Raw genomic sequence first — 24,838 nt, forward strand, 5'->3', positions numbered from 1 at the left:
AGAAAATTTTCTTTAAAGGAAATCATTTGTAAACTCTATAGTAGGCTATGTTTTCATTAAAAAATTAGCTACCCACAATGCACGTGATTTCCTGCGGGCAGCCAGAATATCTGGCACGTTAGTTTTGTGGAAGTATGGGCTAGGTAGAAGGCTACGCAAACATTGAACTGGCTAAAAAGAGGGAGACTGTCCAAAAGGCCTAATTAAAGCGATCGAAGAGGAGAAGCGAGAGAAACAGAGCAGGAGACGGGTAACGATGGGATGGGGGAAAGAATGATGAGGGTGGAGGTGGCTCAGGAGCGCAGGGGGATAAAAGAAAGGACGAGACAGAAAAGACTGCGCGAAGTAAACGATATGTATCGAAAAGTATGATGAAGACATATAGGCCTAGGCTTCACATGCATGCACGGATCTACGGGGTGGCAAAGGGTGGCAGCTGCCACCCCTGAGACACAGTCTTGCCACCCCTGTTGCCACCCCATTTATAAATCAGATAATATTTTTTTAAGTATATTTTATGTTCATACATGTTGGTCTGAGAACTGTGATAAGGTGTGAAACCCGCACCAAACTCCTCTCAAACATAAATCGCCGATTTAGAATCCCCCGCCCCCTCACAATGGTTTCACCCATCAGCGCAGTGACCCCCGCAAAATTTCACCATTGGCAGCAGGTTGCATAGTGCATGCAACTAGGTGTCAACTGTCTGTACAACAAAGTGGTAAGTTTGACCACCAAGTCGAAAAAGTCCATAATCAGACCCATAGTCAGTCCATAATCAGTTAACCTGGCAACAACCTCACTGTTAGTCTACGTTATTTACATCCGCAAGACTTTGTCTCATCGAATTTTTCGATGATGGTCAGGTCAGATAGGCTAATAAGGGCATGCTCGTCTATTTGTGTGTGTCGCTAGTTTATAACCTTTGATTGTAAATTCTGCTGTCGATGTCAACCCATTAATACACGTGATAATTCAACACGGGTTCTCAAAATTGTCATGCATCCACTTTCCCAGCATCTATGACTATCCAATTTTGGTCGACATGTCAAATCAAACTAGAATATCTAGTCGGTGTCAAGCGTTTTTCTTTTTCCTTTCTTTTCATATGGTGTAAATCAATCTACTCAAGTAAAAGTACAGTTACAGTACATGACTGAAATTCTACTCAATCACAATAAGTAAAAGTACTATTTTCAAACAAACCCTACTCAGAGTAGGCTACTAGACTAGACGTTTGATGATGTCAAAGCACATCACATACAGTATGAAGCTTAGTGCATGAGATGTAATTGCTTAGATTCCAGTTAAATCTTCCAGTTTCATTGGGTGATAGATTTCAATCATTTGCTGGTAGATGAACCAACAAGCTGAGGCCAGCACAGGAGTTTGTGTCCTCAAAAAATTAACATGTTGCTTGTTCACTCGTATTTGAGGTTGTTTCTTAATAGGAGATTTATAAAAGTACTTTAATACAGTAACTATACATGTACTTCATTATTCACCACTTTGTGAGTGAGTGAGTAGCCTAGATTGTGAATGGCAAAACATAATTTGGCACTAAAGATAAGGGACTGAAAACAGAATGATTATCATTTAGGTTCGTTCTGAGCAAAAACATTATTTGATATCATAATATTATAATACCTAAATAATATTAGGTCTTAAAAATGCTTGATAGCCTAACTTCAGGCACAGAAAATGTCCTTGCTTTAAGCCTTGCAATAGCCTAACCTATGTATGGTGCTACCAACTGCATGACAGGCCTTTAAATATTTGCCTAGTGTCTCTGGTATCTTATTTCACAAATTGTTTCAGTAATTTAGAATACATACTTGGAAAAGGCAGTTAGATAGTGTTGGATATTAATATTATTTTTTTTATCAACTAGTTGTTCTAGCCAATTATGCAGGGGAGATACCGATTCATAACATCTGACTAAATTCATCTTAAAGGGTCTGGGGAACACTGTGTGGGCAGGTGACTTTCCAAGCCTATGGAGTTTTGAATAATATTCAAACAAAGGTTAATCGGAATGATACATTTTATCTCAAATTGAAAATGACGTTTTCACTCCGGAACAAGTGGAATTGGGTTTGCTCCTGTTTTCAGTTACGTCCTTCCAAAAACTGTGTTCGTTTCCGGTTTTTATTTTCATTCTTTGAACCGTTTCTAATCCCTGCTAAAGATATTTGGCCTTTAATTGTAGTGGGGGTTGAAGTAAAAACCTTCCAAAGAATTAAATAATTGAATTAGATACCCATACCCAGTACTTAGTTACTGTCCACCAGTGTGTGTGTTTGCATGTTTATTAGTGAGATGGTAGATTAATAATTACATTCTTGTTATGTACATTTTAAATTGTTTTATAATAAATCCAAAAAGAATGTTTTGACTAAGAAGGTACTTACTTGACTGAGTCTTTATTGAATCAGATGGAAATGTTTTGACAGTCACAGTCATGGTTACCATTGCAACAATCCTGCATTAGAATCTTGTTTCAATTCAGATAACCTAAATCTACTGATGGCTTATTTTGTATGACTAAATTTGTCCATATTCCCTCAAAACTCACTAGAAGACATAATTTGAGGGGTCATGTTTCAATCCAGATAACCTAAATCTGTTGATGGCTTATTTTATAAATGTGTCCATATCATTGGCGGCCGGTGGTTAAAAAAATAACGGATGAAGACATGTCCGCTTGATTGGTGTTAGTGGCAAATGTGAGGTTGTGATGGTGTTGGTGGCATATGTGAACGATAGAGTAGGCTACAGTATGTAGGCCGACTACCCAGACACATTTATAGCAGCAGTATGTACTATGTAGCATTTTAACTGGCAATGTTGTGCAATAAATGCTGTTCTGACATTCCCAGGGGGGGGGGGGGGGGGTCTGACCTAAGGAGCTGGGCTAGCATGCAGCAGCCAGAAAAGTTGTGGGTTCAATTCTTGGCTTCCACCATTGTAGATTTGAGCAAGGCACTTAACCCCAAATTCCTCCAGGGACAATGGACTTTGTAATATAATTTAAATATATGTCACTTTGGATAATAGTGCTAAATTATTAAATGTAAATGTAAATAAATGTAAATTTAGGTCTGGGAAGTCAGGGAAGATATGTAGGTCTAGTTATGAAATACTGTTTTCCAGATGTGCAAAATTATGGAAAGTCTGGAGGTTTTGCTCAATGTAATACATTGGCAGAAAAGTTCATAATACTAAAAATAGACACTTGTTTTATAAAACCATGTAACTATTTACCATTAAAAAATAGACCTTAAATGTGGTTATTTGTAACATGCTATTGTTTTTAAAGCCAAATCGCTATAATATAAAGATTAATATAAATATAATCGCTATAATATATTTAAATATAAATATATCGGTGAAAACAAGAACATATTAACAAGATGTTGTTATAAAACAATTGTTTAGTTAAGGCATAACTTGGATGATTATAACAATGCATAACTATCCAAAAATGTTTTATCACCAAGTGAACTGTCCACGTATGTGACAGGCCAGCAGTAGGCTGTTGTTATCTCTGTGCTAACGTTACCAGTTAGCCATGAGTATTTGTCTGACTATGTAGCATTCAGTACACTAGCCTTACCATCTTGTTTTGGAATATGAATTTTTGGAACTGGTCTTCCTGCTATGATCCTAACCTTCGCAGTGTATTTGAATGTATAAAAGTTTTGAGATTGTCCTCTGATTCCATTGTACTGTTTATTTGCAAAAAACAAGCTTTCCGTTCAACACAAGATTCTTAGCTGTATGACTGTACAGTGTTTTCCATACATTAACTAATCTGTGACGGGGCGCCATGAAATAAAAATCGTCCGCCACACATAAATATTATATGTTTAATTTAATTTAAATTAAATATAAGATCAAATCCTTGCATTGCCTTTTTACGCACGCAGCCTTTCCTTGCCCCGCCCCGCTCTCTCTCGTAGTCCGCTGCCACTCCTCTGCACATTTAACAAAATATTCACGATTGTTGAAGAATTGTTGTTGCCACATAGAAGCATTGCATAGAAGACGTCTGCCTAAATTGCTATTAAATCCGCTTAGCATTGTGACCATGCTGTGCAAATTTGTTCAAAACTGCTGCATTGAAGTAACTCTGCAAATGTTTTGAGTAAATTGTCACATGACCAGAGCTGTTTACTTCCTGGTTGCACCTTGAGAAGAGGATGACGGCCTCACAGCTCCCAAATAAAAGGTTTTTAAAGTATGTTAAAATAAACATAGGACCATTATTTTTTGTACACATGGTCTTTAAGGTGTCTAGTTATAATACAAGACTGACTACAAGCCTGCGCCACGGAGCTGTGAGAACAATACCTCTGCTAAATGACCTGAACAGTTTTTTCGCCCGTTTTGAAGCACAAAATGACACTCACCCACAGAAAACCCCACCTCCCCCCCACGACCAACCCCTGTACCTGTCCTCTGCCAGCGTGAAGAGGACACTAGCCACCATTAACCCACGCAAAGCAGCAGGCCCAGACAACATACCAGGACGAGTGTTGAAGGACTGTGCAGAAGAGCTGAAGGATGTTTTTACAGACATTTTCAACACCTCTCTGGAGCAAGCAGTCATCCCATCACTTTTCAAAACTGCCACCATCATACCCGTGCCAAAGAAATCATCACCATCATGCTTCAATGAAGCACTCACGCCCATAATCATGAAGTGCTTCGAACGGCTAGTCATGTCACACATCAAAGCCACCCTACCCCCCCACCCTGGACCCCTTCCAGTTTGCATACCGAGCCAAACGATCCACGGAGGATGCAATCTGCTCTGCCCTCCATCCAGCCCTCACCCACTTAGACAATAAAGACTCATATGTGAGAATGCTGTTCATAGACTTCAGTTCAGCATTCAATACCATAATACCACAACAACTCATCAGCAAACTGGACAAGCTAGGATTCAGTACCTCCCTCTGCAACTGGCTGCTGGATTTCCTGTTGCAGAGACCACAAGCAGTACGTGTCGGGGACAACACCTCAAGCACTATGACCCTGAGCACGGGGGCCCCTCAAGGGTGTGTGCTCAGCCCCCTGCTCTTCACACTGCTAACACATGACTGTACAACCACTCACAGCTCCAACCATCTGGTGAAGTTTGCGGACGACACAACACTGGTGGGCCTCATCACTAAGGGGCGATGAGGCTCACTACAGAGAAGAAGTAGACCTGCTGGCTAAATGGTGCAAAGACAACAACCTCCTGCTAAATGTCAGCAAGACCAAGGAGATTGTTGTCAACTTTCAGAGAGGCCACAAACAACTGCCACCACTGTCCATCGACGGAGATGCTGTGGAGAGAGTGAGCAGCACAAAATTTCTGGGGGTGCACATCAGCGACGACCTCTCCTGGACCACCAACACAGCATCACTGGCGAAGAAAGCCCAGCAGCGCCTCTACTTCTTGCGCAAATTGAAGAAGGCAAGTGCCACGCCTCCTGTCATGACTACATTCTACAGAGGGACCATCGAGAGCATCGTCTCCAGCAGCATCACAGTGTGGGGCGGAAGCTGCACAGATCAGAACAGGAAGACCCTCCAGCGCACTGTTAACACCGCTAAGAGGATCATTGGAGCACCACTCCCCTCCCTGCAGGACATTTACACCACCCGCCTCACCCGCAAAGCACTATTGATTGTCAAGGATACAACCCACCCTGCACACGAACTGTTCAGCCTCCTGCCCTCTGGAAAGCGGTACAGGAGCCTCCGCTCCCGCACCACCAGACTGGCAAGTAGCTTCATCCACCAAGCAATCAGGATGCTGAACACTCTATCCACTCTCCCATCACTGACAGCCCCCCCCACCCACCAGCCAACCAGGAACCTAGGAAACTAGGATCCTGTCTACCAAACCCCCCCCCCCCCCAACACCGCCATGTGGAACTGCACTGTGACTGCGCAGCCAAACGTGTTGCTGCTTCACATCAAGCCTGATATACTTGAAATTACTGCATACTGCATATCAATGTAAATATACAGGTCACACAAACACAAGTTTAAACTTCATGTAACTGTTAAGACTATATAAATATACAACACAACTACCTCTATTTTTTTTTTTATATATATGTCCTATATTTCTATTTTGATACATACATGTTCTATATTTCAGTCTTGCACTTTAATTTAATGTTTATTGTCTATGGCTATGTCCATAGTATGTCTATGTCTGTATTTAAAGCATGTCTATGTCTGCATGGGAAAGTAAGAAACGAAATTTCATTTCTTTGTATGACCAGTGCATGTAAAGAAATTGACAATAAAAGCCGACTTGACTTGAGTCGACTTGACTTATGATATATACATTTATAATTATTCAAATGTCTTTGGTGTGTTTGCAGAATGAGTAAACATGTTAACGGTCACAATAGTGACCGTTGGGATAGAATGTTGTATCTAGATGCACACATACTTCTACACCTACAAACACACACACATACATATACTCATACATACCCACATACAGAGACATACACACACACATACACACACTCACACACAGATACACACACACATACATACTCACACACACATACACACAGATATACACCCTCACACACACAGACATACACTCACACACATACACATATTCACATATTCACACACACACAGACACACACACTCACAGACATACACACACACACACACACACATTCACACCCACCCACACACACACACACACACACACACATATTCACACACACACACACACACACACACACACATATTCACACACACACACATGCACACACACACATACACATATTCACACACACAGACATACACACACACTCACATACACACAAATATACACACTCACACATACACACACACACAAATACACACATAGACACACAAATACACACATACCCTGTACACACACACATACAGATATACACTCACATACACAGATATACACACTGAGACATACACACTCACACACACACAGACATACACACTCACACACACATAAATATATGTTTATTTTATTTATATATATGTGTGTGTGTGTGTGTATGTGTGAGTGTGTATATGTGTTTTAGTTTAGTTTGTTTATTTGTCCTTACATACAGTAGGAAATTTGTTTTCACATACCATACAAGCCTCACAGACATGAAATACATAGATACACACAGTTACGGTTCTTCACCCACCACCCTGTTACCACATACCCCACCCACATAGATGTTAACAGCACATATACAGCACATATATCACAACAGCACATATACAGCACATATACATCACATTACAATACAATGCTCTGTTCTTGGTGAATTTACTGTTGAGATCTGATAGATTAGGGGTGGGGAGGCCTATTGCTTTGGCTGCGGTATGAGTGATGCGTGTGAGTCTGTTTCTGTTGGCAGCAGTTAGCATGTTGAAAAAGCAGGGAAGGCAGTAGAGGAGGATGGGCTGGACTATGCTTTTGTACAGAAGGAGCAGGTGACAGGGGGCAACAGAAAGTGATCTGAGCTTACGGATGGCATAGAGTCTCTATTGACTGCGTTTTTGTATGTCAGTGGTGTGTTGCTCAAAGCTGAGTTTATTGTCCAGGGTGAGTCCAAGGTATTTGAAACAGTCCACTATTTCTACGGTGTCGTTGTTGATGCAGGTGGGGTTGTGGATTGTGTCAGATGGTGTTCTGGTGTTGGTGATTACAAGTTCCTTGGTTTTACTGATGTTAAGCTGAAGGTAGTTGTCAGTGCACCATTGTGTGAGGTGGGAAATGGAGTCTTGGTATGCAGATATGGAGTTATCGTCATTGAGAAGTGCAAGTACAGCAGTGTCATCAGAGTATTTGAAGTATGTGGTGATGGGTGTGGGACTGACGCAGTCATTGGTGTAGAGGGTGAAGAGGAAGGGGCTTAGGACACACCCCTGCGGTGCGCCGGTGTTAATTGTGGTGAGTGGTGATGTAACTGTACTAATCTTGATGGCTTGTGGTCTGTCACTGAGGAAGTTGTGGGTCCAGTGGATGAGGGTCGGGGGAACGTGCAGGTGGTGGAGTTTGTTGATAATCAGGTGGCGTTGGATGGTGTTGAAGGCAGAACTGAAGTCAATGAAGAGTAATCTGGCGAAGTTTGTAGGTGTTTCAAGATGTTGGAGGAGGGAGTGGAGGAGACATGCCACAGCATCCTCCGTCCCTCTCCTGGCCTTGTAGGCAAACTGGTGGCTGTCCAGCTGTGGGCTGACAACTGGGAGGAGGGTTCTGAGGATCAGTTTTTCCAGGCATCTCATGATTATTGAGGTGAGTGCAACTGGCCGGTAGTGGTTGAGTTCAGAGGGGCGGGGTTTCTTGGGTATTGGTATAATAGTAGAATAATAGCACTGGTACAGTAGCGGTTTTGTATGACTCGGCAAACAGTGAATAGATGGTGGGGGAGAGCTCAGCTGCGCAGTCCCTTAGCACCCGGGCAAGGATGCCGTCTGGACCCGGAGCTTTCCCAGGCTTGCATCTCCTCAGCTGCTGATGCACGTCCTCAGTTGTACGTAAATGGGACCTGGGGGTCTGGTTCCTGGGTGGGAATGGCCTCCAGTAGAGTCCTACAGGTGTCTGAGTGGTCCACTGTGTCGAATCTGGAGTAGAAGTTGTTTAATTCTATGGCAAAAGAGCTTGGGTCTGATTTATCCTGTAGTTTGTGTTTACTGTTCAGTCCTGTGAGTGTTCTCATTTTTTGAAAGGCTTGTTTTGTGTTCATGGTGCTGAATTCATGCTCTAGTCTGTCTTTGTATTCGAGTTTAGCCTTGAAAATGTCATTTTTTATTTGCCGGTTTGCCGGTTTATGTCTGGAGTGTAGTCCAGTCCTGCCTCCTAAAGGCCTCCTGCTTCTCCCTCATTCTGAGTTTGATGTGTTTAGTGATCCAGGGTTTAGAGTTCGGAAATGTCCTGATGGTCTTTGTTGGTATGATTGTGTCAACACAGAATTGTATGTAATCCGTGATGACAGGGACCCTTTCCTCCAGATTCCCCTCAAAGACACAGCAGTCCGTGCAGCTCCGCCGTGGCGTACTCCGACCACTGGTTGGCGCTGTGGGTCTCAGGCTTCTCTCGTTTCAGAGCCTGTCTGTAGAGCGGAAGTAGGGTGATGACGTTGTGGTCTGCGAAACCGAGTGGCGGGTGAGCACGGGAGGTGTACGCGTTGTTAATGTTCCCATAACACAGGTCCAGTGTGTTCTTCCTCCTAGTTGGAATGTCCACGTATTGTTGGAAGGAGGGTAGTGAACTGTCAAGCCTGCAGCTGTTAAAGTCGCCCATAATGAACACCAGAGCAACTACTGCATGTAGTTGTGAGAGTTAGTGTATATGGTCTGTTTGTGTGTGTGTGTGTGTGTGTGCGTATATATATATACATGTATTTAAATATATATATATATATATATATATATATATACGCACACACACAATATGCACACTAACTCTCACACCCCATGCAGATACACACACACAGACCATATAGACTAACTCTCACAACTACATGCAGACACACACGCATGCACAGACATACACATTCAGGGTTCCATTTTAACGAGCCGAAGCTCCTGGTAAATAAACAATGTTTACATATTTTTCATATTTATTATTGCCATTGGTCTCAGTGTTCATATCAGTTTGAAAAGTCCTGTCAGAATACCTTTATTGTAACAAAAAAACTATTTGAGCAACCTTTAATTGAGTATACGCATATTATCCACAATTGTGACCGGTAATAAAACTCACTTTTTCATCTACTTTTCTACATTTTTAAAAAAAAAAAATTATTGATTACTTCAAAGGGTTGCTAATAACACATGATTTGCATATTTGCATGTCTGGGAATAATTTGGGTTTAAATGGGTTAAGCGCTTCTTATGTGGTATGATTTGTAGTGTATTTATTTATTTTCATTAGGCTATTGATTGAATTCACATTGTTGTTTATTATTGCTATAGTCTTGTCTAGTAGTCTTTCCAACTTTTTAAATTGTTTTCTATTAAATTGAACTATTGTATAGTTGTTATTTGTATGTTGCCACATTGGCGACCATTTGGGTTTTTTTATCAGGGTAAGCACTAGTTCTGCTTAAAAAGAGCACTGATCAAATTCTACAGAAGAGGAAGGGTGGAACAGTGCGTCATTTCTCAGAGATAATGACTAATCTGTACATCAGCTTTTTGCAATTGGTATTTTATAATTCCATGGTATTCTACAACTTTCACATACAGTAAACGATGGTCAAGCCAGTATTTTCTTGCTAATTCTCTGTCACCAAATGTCTGCCCTCAACTGAGATCATCTCACCTCTGCACTTCCTCTCTCAGACAGATAAAGGTGCAGTGAGGGATTATAAAGTAAGTTAAAGGTTCAGTGAGGGATTATAAAGTGAGTTAAAGGTGCAGTGAGGGATTATAAAGTGAGTTATACTGTATAGTCCTGTAGGTGCAGTGAGGGATTATAAAGTGAGTTAAAGGTGCAGTGAGGGATTATAAAGTAAGTTATACTGTATTATACAAAAAGTGGGTTCTATGGAACTATTTATTTGTTTCTGATTGGCCGTGAGATGTTTCAACTCAGACCTTGCACAGCTAATAATAAATCACTCCGCGATACAATGCGAAGATTCGACACAATGTTCTCATATCCCAGCTCTCCACTATTTTAAGCAATGGGTTACTCCTTAGCAAACCATAACGAAACAGTGCTTCACCACATCTGTGGATTAAGCCACACAGTCAACTCAATGTAAGTAAGATAAACAAGGATGCTAATTGTTCTCAGTATTGCCCGCATTGTGTATAATATGATTGTCACTTGGAGGAGACTTGTAGATAACTAACGTTAGCATAGTTAGCTAACCGCTGCTAGCGTGCTAGCATCGTCACGTCAGAAAAGCATATGGGGCGGTGCACAGTAGTGTAATATTTATTCACCATAAATTAATAAAGTTGAGTGGTTCTGTGTAACGGTGGTCAAGCATCAGGGGGACAGAGGCGAAATGTTGAATTTTTCTTCCTTTTTATTTTCCTTTAAGAAAATAAATCAAAACATTGCCTTCAGGCTTCGGTGTACCCCGTACAGCATCAGATCAAAAGCATACGGCTACTCTGCTAATTACTCTCTCAATAATAGAAAATGCATAATTTTATCTGAATCATGACATTTAACTTCCCATATAGAATGGGCATAACTAAACTGCATAAAGTTACAGCACTTCACTAGAACCTATTTACATTACGGAGCCACATACCTTTAAGAAAATTAATCAAAACATTGCCTTCAGGCTTCCAGCATCTGCACAAGCAACATATACATCATGTATTGCATTACTACTACGTAAACATTCCATTGTACACTTTCGCTTGCTAGCAAGCAAGGCACGCCAGACAGAAGTTCACACACATGGAATTACAGCTAATTACGTTCGGGATAACTCGCCTAACATTCACTGTTGCCTCATACATATATCGAGGCTATACTACACACATGAGAGACACAGAGTAATATTATTTCCAATACATGTTTAACTACGCAGTTCAACCCATGCATGCTAGATAAGACATTAAGAGCATGGACATGGCTAGCGGAGTTCATGGCTAGTTACAGTATGGAGAAACTTATAGTCAAAAGGAAAACATTAACAAACTTTTTGTCAAAACATGCTAAATGCAGTACAATCCTTACAGTGCATGTAAAATAGTATAACACCTGGGAAACATCGAAGTTATCAACTTAAACATCAATAGAAAACTGATATACTGGGTGGAGTGCTTTGTACAGTGAACCTACCAGATCAAAAGCATACGGCTACTCTGATCGGGTAGGGAAGCAACACAAGACTACACGCAGCAGATCTGCAGTACACCATATGGCCAAGGGTGGCTCCCATTCACAACTATTAAACAAGGCTGTTTTACTTTGGCGAAAATCATATATAACAATACACTACATTTTTAACTCTGTTACATCTGCAATGTAGGCTATGTTTCTGTTTTTTTGCAGTACCATGTCCCTTACATGACATGGCCCAGCGTCCTTGTAACATGCATGCAGCAACGCTAGATATGAATGTGATTTCAGCCGACTTTCAACATTTCTTTCAATTAAGACACAAAAAACCACAAAGACCCGTAACGAGGGATCTGGAATGTATATAGCATGTATATGATCGTGGGATTGGTCATGGATATTCCCACGGCTGTTGTTGCCTGCGCCACTCGGTCTCCGGCCTCGTGGCTACGGCCGAACAACACCCGTGGGAATATCCATGACCAATCCCACTCTCACTCGTGCTATATTGCTTAATCGTCCTGTAGGAAGTTCTATTGGAAATTTGTGCTTTGCATTTTACCCATTCGGGCGTAGTGTACACAGTACACACATTCATACACACACTCTCGTTAGAAGCACACCTACACTAGGAGCACACACACACACACACACACACCCGGAGCAGCAGACAGCCTTTAATCAGATACTTTTGTGAACAAAAATGTACATTATATTATAACCAAGGACAAAACAAGACACACCAGAGAGGTAGTGACGTGGAAAATTAACCACTTCCCGAACCTCCAATCCAACTAGCACTCTGATGTCAAAGACCCGCAGGAGATGCTGAAGACTGTTGATCCTTTATTCACCGTATTGCAGTGAGAATACAATCCAAACATAGTCTAGACTGAACTGCCAGGCAATAGAGTGATGAGTGGCAGCTGCTACCCCGATGAGATCTGATCTGAGTGCGCCTGAGCTCTGTCTTTTAGCTCTTTATAGAGGCGTCTCCCTCTCCAGGAACGTCATCAGGCCCCTTTTAGCCAATCAGAATGTTTTGGGACTTGAGATATTGGTGGAAAACCCCTCTCGTTTGCATAACAAAGGTTACGGGGACGCTGGTGAGACACGCCGCTCCGTCTGGCATCATGTTTTTGTTTGTTTTTATGTAATGTTCGTAATTTTATGTAATGTTCTGTTAATTTTTTATTTTTATTTTTTCAAGTTAAATGTTTTCACCCTTTATTTACGTTATTTTCGATAGTTTTGTGTTATTCTTGGTCCTTTTTTCTGGCTGATAACTAACGGTAACGTTAGTTTCTATTCGACTGGGCTGATGAACTTGCCTTGACTAGCCGTCCCTCTTCCATCTGATGCTGCACATCCTCTGTCTGGACTCGTCTGGACGGAAACATTGCTCAGGGCAATGGGCCTACTCTGCGAGAGATCTGCAGCTGCTACGACCACCGAGCTGCGGCTGACCTGCGAGCTGCCATAACGTTAACGTATAGCCTCTGATGCTGGGTGCCTGCAGTCTGGATTGAGTGCTGACATGGGGAGCTCTGATGGCGACGTCGGGAACCATGAAGCAACAAACGGTCCTTGCTAAAGCCACCGAGCTGATCAGCAGGAAGATCGTCCATCATGACTTCAGACTGTTGTTCTGCTCTGCTCTCCAGCCAGTAAATTCTCTGAGTTGGTCAGTGAAAGAACTTTGTTGGTCTTGCACTGGCAGTTTCACGCGGGTCATCATTGCCCTTGGACCTTTTCAGCCGGTTGGAAATTGGACTAATTTTAACATGATTATTATTTTATTTATTTATTTTCAATTTGCTGTGTTGTCTGTATGTCTTAGTGTCACGGGAACGCCGACAACAGGGTTGCCATGCCAACTTCCTCAACCCCAAATGAGGGACCCCCCCCCCCCCCAAAAAAAAAATAAAATAATATATATATTCACTTCCAATGTGGGACCCCCCCCCCCCCCCCATTTTATATACAATATATATTGTATATATATATGAATATACAATTCAAATGGTAATGTTTTTATGTTATTTTTATTTTAGGTTGTTTTTATTTTATACACTTTTATACACAAGAAATACTACCGATTTGATGCTGATGGTGCACTGTCACTTTAAGAGCACTGTCTACACAGTAGGCCTATTCATAATATTTTGCCAGCTCCATTCAAATATAGCCTATGGCTAGTCGTCCACAAACTCTAACTCTCTGTGCCACATTTATTAACAATGATAAGTAGGCTATATTAAGTTGGTATAAACAATCTTCATTCCTGTGGAAATAGAAGCATGTAATGATGCTAGCTTGATATTTTCTGTTTGCAATTAAAAGTGAATTATGAACCGATAGCCACCTAGCTATCTGAGTGGAAAGCGTTTCAATTGGCATAGCCTATTCATGTAAATGCTTAGTTTAAGGGAAACGGATTATTGAAGACTTCAAGACTCACCAATTCAATTCCATTACACAAAGGCAAAGACCACTCTTCATATTCTATCAGTCCAAATCATAAATAGTCAGTAGTGTGAACCGGATAACTCCGCAATCTCCTCGCGTTGTTTTCGTTGTTCTCATGATTTCCTTTTAAATGTTTCTTATATTAAAAAGGTGAAATCCATTACCAACAATGACAAGCCAGCTGGAAACTTCCACCCTCTCTCCCTCTCGCTCCCAATTAAAACGAGTAGCATAACGCAGTGCCGGTTCAGACCTCCATGGGGCCCTAAGCAAAATCCTGCTAAGGAGCCCTCCTACCTGAACTCTGAGCGCCAAAATGTAACCATTTTTTATAGTATCATCTGACACCTCAGTGCTCCCAATACAATCATCCCACCCCATTTTGGATGTCTATGGAAGTTACCAAATATAGTGTTTTTCCCTATAAAGGGGGCTGTTTGCTCTTGATGCTTGCTGTACATATCCCCTTGCAAAAAATAACTGCAGTTTTGTCAAAGTAGCCTACAGTTCAGTTATACTACAGTGCAGTATAGTATTTTCATGTCCAAAATACTGCATTTCTGTATAGGAAAGTACATGCAGTACAATGCAGTTTTTTGCGTCTAAAATACTGCATTCCTAAGAGCTGCAAATATTTTCTCCAAAACTGCGGTTTTCATACTCAGAAATCTGCAGTTTGACACTTGAAGTAATGTTGTGGTTATGCTATAGCCTACTGACTGACTGTTCTTCACCTGTGTGTCTGTAGTAGGCCTAGGCTACTTGCCAAAGACATAGGCTATGAACTGGCTCCCCTGATTCTTTTATATTATTTTTATATTTTTTCAAACGCAGACTATTTTAAACAATCATTTTAATACTTCATATAGGCCTAATTTACGAGGTGCATCTATTGTCCATGCAGCAGAGTGAATCAAAGTTAATACATTAGGCTAGGCCTAGGCTACTTTCCATTTTGCACACGTTCAGTTGTAGGCTATCTGTAACTAAAGCTTGACTGAAATATTGTAAAACAATTTAGTTATTTTAAAAATATATGGCAAGAGTGAAATCACCTATTAGTTTAGACGGGTCCTCGCATGTTTCTGCTAGTTCATCCCGAGCTGCCCGTTATTATGAACGCATTTAAAGATGCGGTCTTTTTAAAAAAAAATGTAGCCAGTCGCCCGCATAAAATAAAAAACGGAATATGTGATTATATTTCACAACTTTGCCAAGTACTGTGACTGGGAAAGGCTGGCAAGTAAGCCGCAGACAGATCAGGGGATTCACTTCCCTGTTAGGTAGGCCTATGCTAGACCAGCAACACGCGCTGGAGAGACGCATGTTGACATCAAACCATGGAACGAACGCAAGTTTACCCGACTGCTGTTCCTGCTGTTCATTCTCGTGACGTTTCTTCCGTTTTTCATGCCCTGAATGGTAATTCGGTTTCATGTTCATCTTCTTAATGTATGAGGCATTGTCGCTATAACTGTATAGGGCCTACTGTACTAACTTGTCTGTATAGGGCCTACTGTACTAACTTGTCTGTATAGGGCCTACTGGACTAACTTGTCTGTATAGGGCCTACTGTACTAACTTGTCTGTCACTAGCTTGACTAAAGAGGAGACGGGGGAGGGGGGCCTTCATTAACTTGCTGGGCCCTACGCAACTTGCGTAGTGTGCGTATAGGGAGAACCGGCCCTGGCATAACGTTCAAGTTAGATCTGGTGCATATAGGCTAATGGAGACTGAGAGGACCCAAAAAGTATCATCGTTATGTAAGATGCTGTTGCTGCATTTTGACATTTTAATCAAGAGTGAAAAGCAGTTTGCAGTAAAGCTTCTCTTGGTAAATTGTGGTGCCCCTCTGTCCCTTGGCGTCGTGCGTACAGTGCGAGATGCGCGTGGTTGCGGCGGCACTGGGCACTGTGCGTTTACAGTAGCCTAGTTACAGTAACAAGGCCGCTGAGCTGGAGCTGTCCCTGACGGGCCCAATCAAAACGGACCACTTTGGAGAGATCGCCTGCGGCCTGTGCGTTTACAGTAGCCTAGTTACAGTAACAAGGCCGCTGAGCTGGAGCTGTCCCTGACGGGCCCAATCAAAACGGACCACTTTGGAGAGATCGCCTGCGGCCTGTGCGTTTACAGTAGCCTAGTTACAGTAACAAGGCCGCTGAGCTGGAGCTGTCCCTGACGGGCCCAATCAAAACGGACCACTTTGGAGAGATCGCCTGCGGCCTGTGCGTTTACAGTAGCCTAGTTACAGTAACAAGGCCGCTGAGCTGGAGCTGTCCCTGACGGGCCAATCAAAACTGACCACTTTGGAGAGATCGCCTGCGGCCCTGCCTAGGAGGGCTCTTCCTCAGATGATGATGATGATGATGATGACTGCGGTGGATGTCTGGTTCAGACGGAGTGTGTGTGTGTGTGTGTGACGGAGTGTGGAGGTGTGGCAGACGGTGCACGTACAGCTTCAGCGAGTAGTGCCCCGACACAGACTTCACACCTGGACAGCGAGTAGTGCCCCGACACAGACTTCACACCTGGACAGCGAGTAGTGCCCCGACACAGACTTCACACCTGGACAGCGAGTAGTGCCCCGACACAGACTTCACACCTGGACAGCGAGTAGTGCCCCGACACAGACTTCACACCTGGACAGCGAGTAGTGCCCCGACACAGACTTCACACCTGGACAGCGAGTAGTGCCCCGACACAGACTTCACACCTGGACAGCGAGTAGTGCCCCGACACAGACTTCACACCTGGACAGCGAGTAGTGCCCCGACACAGACTTCACACCTGGACAGCGAGTAGTGCCCCGACACAGACTTCACACCTGGACAGCGAGTAGTGCCCCGACACAGACTTCACACCTGGACAGCGAGTAGTGCCCCGACACAGACTTCACACCTGGACAGCGAGTAGTGCCCCGACACAGACTTCACACCTGGACAGCGAGTAGTGCCCCGACACAGACTTCACACCTGGACAGCGAGTAGTGCCCCGACACAGACTTCACACCTGGACAGCGAGTAGTGCCCCGACACAGACTTCACACCTGGACAGCGAGTAGTGCCCCGACACAGACTTCACACCTGGACAGCGAGTAGTGCCCCGACACAGACTTCACACCTGGACAGCGAGTAGTGCCCCGACACAGACTTCACACCTGGACAGCGAGTAGTGCCCCGACACAGACTTCACACCTGGACAGCGAGTAGTGCCCCGACACAGACTTCACACCTGGACAGCGAGTAGTGCCCCGACACAGACTTCACACCTGGACAGCGAGTAGTGCCCCGACACAGACTTCACACCTGGACAGCGAGTAGTGCCCCGACACAGACTTCACACCTGGACAGCGAGTAGTGCCCCGACACAGACTTCACACCTGGACAGCGAGTATGGCTATCCACGCGGGACATCAGGCAGAGGCTACCTTGTACCAAGTTAAGTCCAAGATACATTGAGCCTGTCAAGATTTGAAAGAAAATTAAGCCCGTCACAAAAAAGACACACTCACACACACACACACACTTCCTTATTCCCCCAAGATCATGTCACAATACTTCCAGAGCAGATCGGCAGGAAACAGGTTTATTAGTCAGTTCATATGTCAGAGGATTCCCATGTTGGGAGACGCAATAAAACTCATCGATGCCACTTGGTGGAGGCAATAAAACTCGTCGATGCCACTGGGTGGAGGCACTTCTTGGATCTCCTTGAGCAGGTCAGCAGGACAACACTGATAAGAGAGGGGAGCTTTTTGCAACTTAGATCTTTTAAGTTTATATTGAGGGTTTTTTTTTCTGACCCTTGGGTGCCAAAGAACAATTTTTTATATGAATTTTAATCCTATACATTTTCAATATAACTAACTTTTTTCCTGGTCTGATTTTTTCCTCTCCAAAGCTCAGTGACGATTTGGGTAAGATGTTTTCAGTTATTTAAATTTACTAACACCCTGTATCATGTACTTCAGAGTCGAGAGTAAACAGCTACTGCTAGGTTTAATGTTTAAGCAACCTGAGTCCTTATCCAGGAAAGGATAAGCAGCAATCTTAAGTCAGTGAAGGGAGTTAAAGATCTATAGCGTTGGGTAAGTTAATCGGTAGGTCTTTAATATATATTCCTCCAGTGTTGGCCATTGACGGACTTTGCCCTCCATTCCATTAGAGCCCAGAGAGTTCTTCTGCTTTACTTCTACAGCATGATTTAAGGACAGAAGAGTCTTTAAATCAGTGTGTGTGTGTGTGTGTGTGTGTGTGTGTGTGTGTCTGTATGTGTTTGTATTCAGGTGTGTGTGTGTGTTCACTATTTCACCTACGTAACCAGTATCTGAATAGAGTTTGTTTGTAAGGACAAAAGTAGCCAGACAGTGAAATGTCCACAGTGGTGCAGACAAGGGGACACATGCGTAAACAACCTTAAAGAACAACAAACAAACAACAAACTAGATCAATACACTATGCTTCAATGGGTATTTCTGTTTCCTGGTGCTAAGGTCATGACAAAAACACACATTGAGTGTTTCTTTTAGGTGTTTAACACAGGCTTTTGATGTCGTGTTCGATCAGTTATTACGACTGCCATATCCTCTGCTGAGACGTTCTCCTGAAAGTCGGGTAGGCCAAATGCAGTTTGTGGAATAAGTAGAGAAGTGTTACAGTACACCCAAGATGACGAGAATTGTGTGGTATTTTGGTCCTAGGGGTCAATCTAGCCCATAATCACTGATTTGTGGTGTATTGCCCCCAGGGCCGGTTCTCCCTATAGGCACACTACGCAAGTTGCCTAGGGCGCCGCAAGTTAATGAAGGCCCCCTCACCCGTCTCCTCTTGAGTCAAGCTAGTGACAGACAAGTAAGTAGACCCTATATAGTTATAGCGACAGTGCCTCATACATTAAGAAGATTAACATGAAACCGAATTACCATTCAGGGCATGAAAAACGGAAGAAACGCCACGAGAATGACAGCGGGAAAACGCCACGAGAATGACAGCGGGAACAGCAGTCGGGTAAACTTGCGTTCGTTCCATGGTTTGATGTCAACATGCGTCTCTCCAGCGCGTGTTGCTGGTCTAGCATAGGCCTACCTAACAGGGAAGTGAATCCCCTGATCTGTCTGCGGCTTACTTGCCAGCCTTTCCCAGTCACAGTACTTGGAAAAGTTGTGAAATATAATTGCATATTCCGTTTGTCTGAATGCGGGTGACTAGCTACATTTTTTTTTTAAATGACCGCATCTTTAAATGCGTTCATAACGTGCAGCTCGGGATGAAACTAGTAGTTTTTCAGCAGAAACATGCGAGGACCCGTCAAAACTGATAGTTCACTCTTCCCATACATTTTAATGTTTCAGTCAAGCTTTATAGCCTACAACTGAACGTGTGCAAAATGGAAAGTAGCCTAGGCCTAGCCTAATGTATTAACTTTGATTCACTCTGCTGCATGGACAATAGATGCACCTCGTAAATTAGGCCTATATGAAGTATTAAAATGATTGTTTAAAATAGTCTACGTTTGAAAAAAATATTGAAATAATAAGAGAATCAGGGGAGCCAGTTCATAGCCTATGTCTTTGGCAAGTAGCCTACTACAGACACACAGGTGAAGAACAGTCAGCCAGTAGGCTACTAGCACAACCAGACCCTTACAAAAAAAAACTGCATTACTTTTTGAGTATGAAAACCGCAGTTTTGGAGAAAATATTTGCAGTTCTTATGCAGGGAATGCAGTATTTTAGACACAAAAAACTGCATTGTAGGCTACTGCATAGTACTGTACTTTACTACAGAAATGCAGTATTTTGGACATGAAAATACTATACTGCACTGTAGCCTACTGTGGTATAACTGAACTGTACTTGAAAAAACTGCAGTTATTTTTTGCAAACAGCCCAGACACTGAAACTGGCATTTATTGCTGTGTGAAGGTGATTCACACACAATTATGTTTCTTTCTCCTAGTCCTTTATAGGGAAACACACTATATTTGGTAACTTCCATAGACATCCAAAATGGGGTGGGATGATTGTATTGGGAGCACTGTTCTCAGATGATACTGTAAAAAAATGGTTAAATTTTCACACTCAGAGTTCAGGTAGGAGGGCCCCTTAGCAGGATTTTGCTTAGGGCCCCATGGAGGTCTGAACCGGCACTGAGTGTCCCCCCATTAAAATATGAAAATGCAAAAACATGGGGCTTTAATCGCCACTATCTTCTGCTGAGATGTTCTGACCTTTGATATGTATGATCACCCTGACAGCCTTTGGGCACATGCCAAGTTTGGGAAAAATTCCATCCATGGGGGACATGCAGTTTATGAATTTGTGCATGTGTTTATATTCTCTAGATTCTCCTCTGCACTGTAGTTAAACATTATTCTATGTATGTCTTTTGAGGCACAGAACAGCTCTCACACACACACACACACACACACACACACACACACAGACACACCTCCTCGTAAAAAATGTTAACTTCTGTTCCTCAGCTTGCTGTCCAGAGTCTCAGTAATTGACCAGCTCGCTGCTTTGAAGATCAGAGCTCCCTCTAGAGGAAGAAGAAAACACTGCACTTCACATGGAGTTACTGTGAGTTTAACTGGGGGATTACAGCATAAACACACCATTACAAATCTTCATGGAGTTACTGTGAGTTTAACTGGGGGATTACAGCATAAACACACCATTACAAATCTTCATGGAGTTACTGTGAGTTTAACTGGGGGATTACAGCATAAATACACCATTACAAATCTTCATGAAAGTTAAAGTACACACATTATGCAAAATGTAGTTTATGTCTTAAAGGTACAGTCAGCGATTGTAAGCCATTTCAAGCCAATAACAGTTTTTGTCACATTCAACAATCATCTCACGCCTGCTAGCTGCCCATTCCATGAGTGCACTTTAACACGTTGAATGCCGCTCTGTTTTTGGAAGCTTTGGCTCAGAGTGCCAGCAATCTAGATCATTGTTGACGATTTTTGTCGAGCCACAGCGTATTCTATGTTTTAGCTATGGACACATACTATGGCTCGTTTGAAAGATAAGACTTTAAGCTCTCAGTGGGTACAAACCGTTTATTTCTACATGCCTCTGTTCCTGAGAAATCCCAAGCTAAACAGCTAAATCCCTGCTTTTTTTCTAGAAATGGAAATATAGCGTCTTTTATGATGCGCTGTTTTAGCCTGTCACTCTTGACACTTACATTTCGTTCAAAGGACTTGTGTAAGATAAATATAGTTTTTCTGTTTACAAAACCACATTTCTGCTGTCGGGCTCCATCATTCCTCCTCCTCTTGGTCGGTAACGTCTGTGTCGCTATCCCTGACGGATTCGGCACTCTGGCAAGGACGTCGTGCCGTCTTGCAAACGTGACTCGGCCTATCACCCACTCTGCTGCAAAAGCTAAAAACGCAATATTGCGTATTTGGCACTCAACGTGTTAAAGAAAACCCAGAGTCTCTGTAGGCAGCCCAGGCTCCGAATAACAGGAAACAAAGAAAGCGGGGGCAGCCTGCCCCCCAAACCAAAATGAAACCCTGTGTGGGTTTCCTCTGGGAGTACCGAAGGGAGGGAGGAGCTACCGCTCTGATGATGTGTTTCATTTGGTCCTTGGTTAGAATATAATGCACGCTGTTTTGGACAATAGCATCTGCTAATGAATTTAAATATAAACATAAGTATAAACATGTGACTTCCTGCACAATCGCTGACTGGACCTTTAAAGAAGAAGCACTGGTTTGGTCTCTATGGCTGATATATTATGATCTTTGACATCATTAGATGATTTAAACTGAAGCACTGGTTTGGTCTCTATGGCTGATATATTATGACTTTTGACATCATTAGATGATTTAAACTGAAGAATCAGAGTGTGGGGAGCATGTTACTGGTACTGTGGAGTCAGTGTAAACTAGACCACTTCATGTGCATGCATTTGTTGATGTGGATTTAGAATCAAATTAAAATTATGGTGAGTATGTTTTAAGTGTGAAGTGAATGAAAAACAACAACTGACAACAATGTTAATTACTGATTGTTAAATGAATGCAGGCAACCACATGATGCTGAAGATATAGTTTTCAAACATGAAAAAGATCACTTCAGAATTCCGGCTCTTCTTTACATTGAGAAATGGAAGAAATACCTGGCGTTTGCTGAGAGGCGCACCTCTACTGCAGATCACCATGCCAGGCGTCTGGTGATGAGCACAGGCACCAGGGACACAGACGGAAAAGTGAAGGTACCCAAGAGGACATTAAATATGTACATTAATGCAGCAAAGTACCTCTGTAATTAGTGTGTTATTATATACATTATGGCAGTATGCATGGAGTTTACATTAAATACGCAACAAACTAACGGAACTAATGTCATCAATGAAGCAAAGTACCTCTAGAATTAGTGTGTTATTAATATACATTATAGCAGTATGTGAGTTTTTATGTGCATGTTATTTGTGATTCCAGTGGTCTTCCATTACGAACTTGGAGAAAGCGACTAAAGCTGGCTACCGCAGCATGAGCCCCTGTCCAGTCTTTGAGACAAACACAGGGACACTGTTTCTCTTCTTCATCTGCATTGAGGGCAGCATCTCAGAGAACAGCCTCAAGCCAGAGCAAACCTGCTTGTGTTATGTCACCACCCAGGATGAGCATTTGGGGGACGAGTCCTGGAGTAAATTAAAAGATGTGACTGATGATATAGTGTTTGCTGATAATAAAAAGCTTTCAGAGTACCAAACCTTTGCAGTGGGACCAGGACACGGCATTGAAGTGGGAGTGGGGACCAGCAATGACACAAGGCTGCTGATTCCAGCCTATGTTAAAATGAGCAAAGACGAAAGCCATGCTTTGGTTTTCTACAGTGACGATGGGGGAGAACACTGGCAGGCAGGAAATCAGCTGTTTGATAAGTCAGGTGAGTGTCAGGTGGCGCAGGTTCGAGGCGTTGAGGACACGGAGCTCTTCCTCTACTGCAACGCTCGCATGCTCGGTGGAGAAAATGAGGAGGTTCCACGTTTGGAGGCACTTAGTGACGACACAGGGGCAAGTTTTACCAAACTGCAGAGTCTGTCTCTGAAGGAGACGCCCCACGGCTGTCAGGGCAGTGTGCTGGGCTTCCCTGCTACAGGCCTCGATTCCCCCAACACATGGCTGCTGTTCAGCCACCCGACCAAGGGGCTTGGGTGGACAAGGAGGGATCTGGGCATCTACCTGAGAATGTCTCTTCAGGACGGGGGCAACAGGGACTGCAGACCCTGGGGTGAGCCCTTTATCATTCACCCGGGAAAAAGTGGCTACTCTGACCTGGCCCAGTGTGAGAAGAAGGATCGCTTTGCCTGCCTGATGGAGTGTGGAGAGGCCAACCCGCTACAGATCGTCTTTAAGGAGTTTGCTCTCAGCGAGATTCTCTCTTCTCCTGACAGCCAATGCTGTGTTTGTGGCAGTTCCTGTTGTTGCTGCAAGTGCTGCATCATGTGAAATATCTTCACACACAAACAAGTATCCCCTTAAATCATTATCTTTGAATACCTATATAACATAGTCAACTCTATTCACCACTAAAACATTATCTTTGAATACCTATACAACATAGTCAACCCTATTCACCACTAAAACATTATCTTTGAATACCTATACAACATAGTCAACTCTATTCACCACTAAAACATTATCTTTGAATACCTATACAACATAGTCAACCCTATTCACCACTAAAACATTATCTTTGAATACCTATACAACATAGTCAACCCTATTCACCACTAAAACATTATCTTTGAATACCTATACAACATAGTCAACTCTATTCACCACTAAAACATTATCTTTGAATACCTATACAACATAGTCAACTCTATTCACCACTAAAACATTATCTTTGAATACCTATACAACATAGTCAACCCTATTCACCACTAAAACATTATCTTTGAATACCTATACAACATAGTCAACTCTATTCACCACTAAAACATTATCTTTGAATACCTATACAACATAGTCAACCCTATTCACCACTATGAATGCATTACACACACAGACACTGTAGCGAAGGGGGAGAGCAGTGACCCCACCCGGTCTTGAACTGGTACACACACACACACACACTGTTGCGAAGGGAGAGAGCAGTGACCCCACCCGATCTTGAACCCGGGGTTCCAGGGTACTAACCCTGCAGCTTGACCGCAACGCCAAACAGCCAGGCCCGTTGCTATGGCAGTCAGAACACATACTCAACTGTAGTGACGGTACTCCGTCACACACACACACACACTCGCATACACACACTGCATTCTGCTCTGTCACAAACTCCTGCCCTCAAAAACACCATTGTGTCACAAATGTTTAAGAGTTGAAAGATTGAGTCTGGGTGTATGAGCATGATGTGTACCTTTGGTGTTTAATTAAATAGCAATACTGATATAAAGTAGAGCCTTTAACTTCTAATCCCTTTCAAATGTAAATCTATGAGTATAAATTTGCCTCCAGGGAACTTCTACACTGAACTACATTTTGAGATTCGTATTTGTTGTTGATGTTAATGATCACCT

At 42.7% G+C, this 24,838-nt stretch overlaps 1 protein-coding gene across 3 annotated transcripts; it reads left to right on the top strand.

Moving 5' to 3' along the window:
- The first annotated feature begins 17,872 nt into the window (after positions 1–17,872).
- LOC121685754 (sialidase-4-like) lies at positions 17,873–23,826 on the top strand. 3 transcript variants are annotated; one of them, XM_042066501.1, is made up of 5 exons: positions 17,873–18,003; positions 18,186–18,201; positions 20,769–20,868; positions 22,336–22,525; positions 22,752–23,826. In XM_042066501.1, the coding sequence occupies exons 3-5, from the start codon at positions 20,858–20,860 to the stop codon at positions 23,763–23,765; spliced, it is 1,215 nt and encodes a 404-aa protein (XP_041922435.1). In that variant the 5' UTR covers positions 17,873–18,003; positions 18,186–18,201; positions 20,769–20,857; the 3' UTR covers positions 23,766–23,826. The 3 variants fall into 3 exon arrangements, with proteins under 3 accessions (XP_041922435.1, XP_041922434.1, XP_041922436.1); XM_042066500.1 differs by having other exon boundaries at positions 17,873–18,201; XM_042066502.1 differs by lacking the exon at positions 18,186–18,201.
- Positions 23,827–24,838: the final 1,012 nt, after the last annotated feature.

The sequence above is a fragment of the Alosa sapidissima genome, chromosome 16 (genome assembly GCF_018492685.1).
Source record: "Alosa sapidissima isolate fAloSap1 chromosome 16, fAloSap1.pri, whole genome shotgun sequence".
Lineage (NCBI taxonomy): Eukaryota > Metazoa > Chordata > Actinopteri > Clupeiformes > Clupeidae > Alosa > Alosa sapidissima.

Excerpts from the sequence above, each read along its gene's own strand:
- LOC121685754 (XM_042066500.1), top strand. Across the intron at positions 22,526-22,751 it reads ACACAGACGGAAAAGTGAAG|TGGTCTTCCATTACGAACTT; the intron begins GTACCCAAGAGG and ends TTGTGATTCCAG.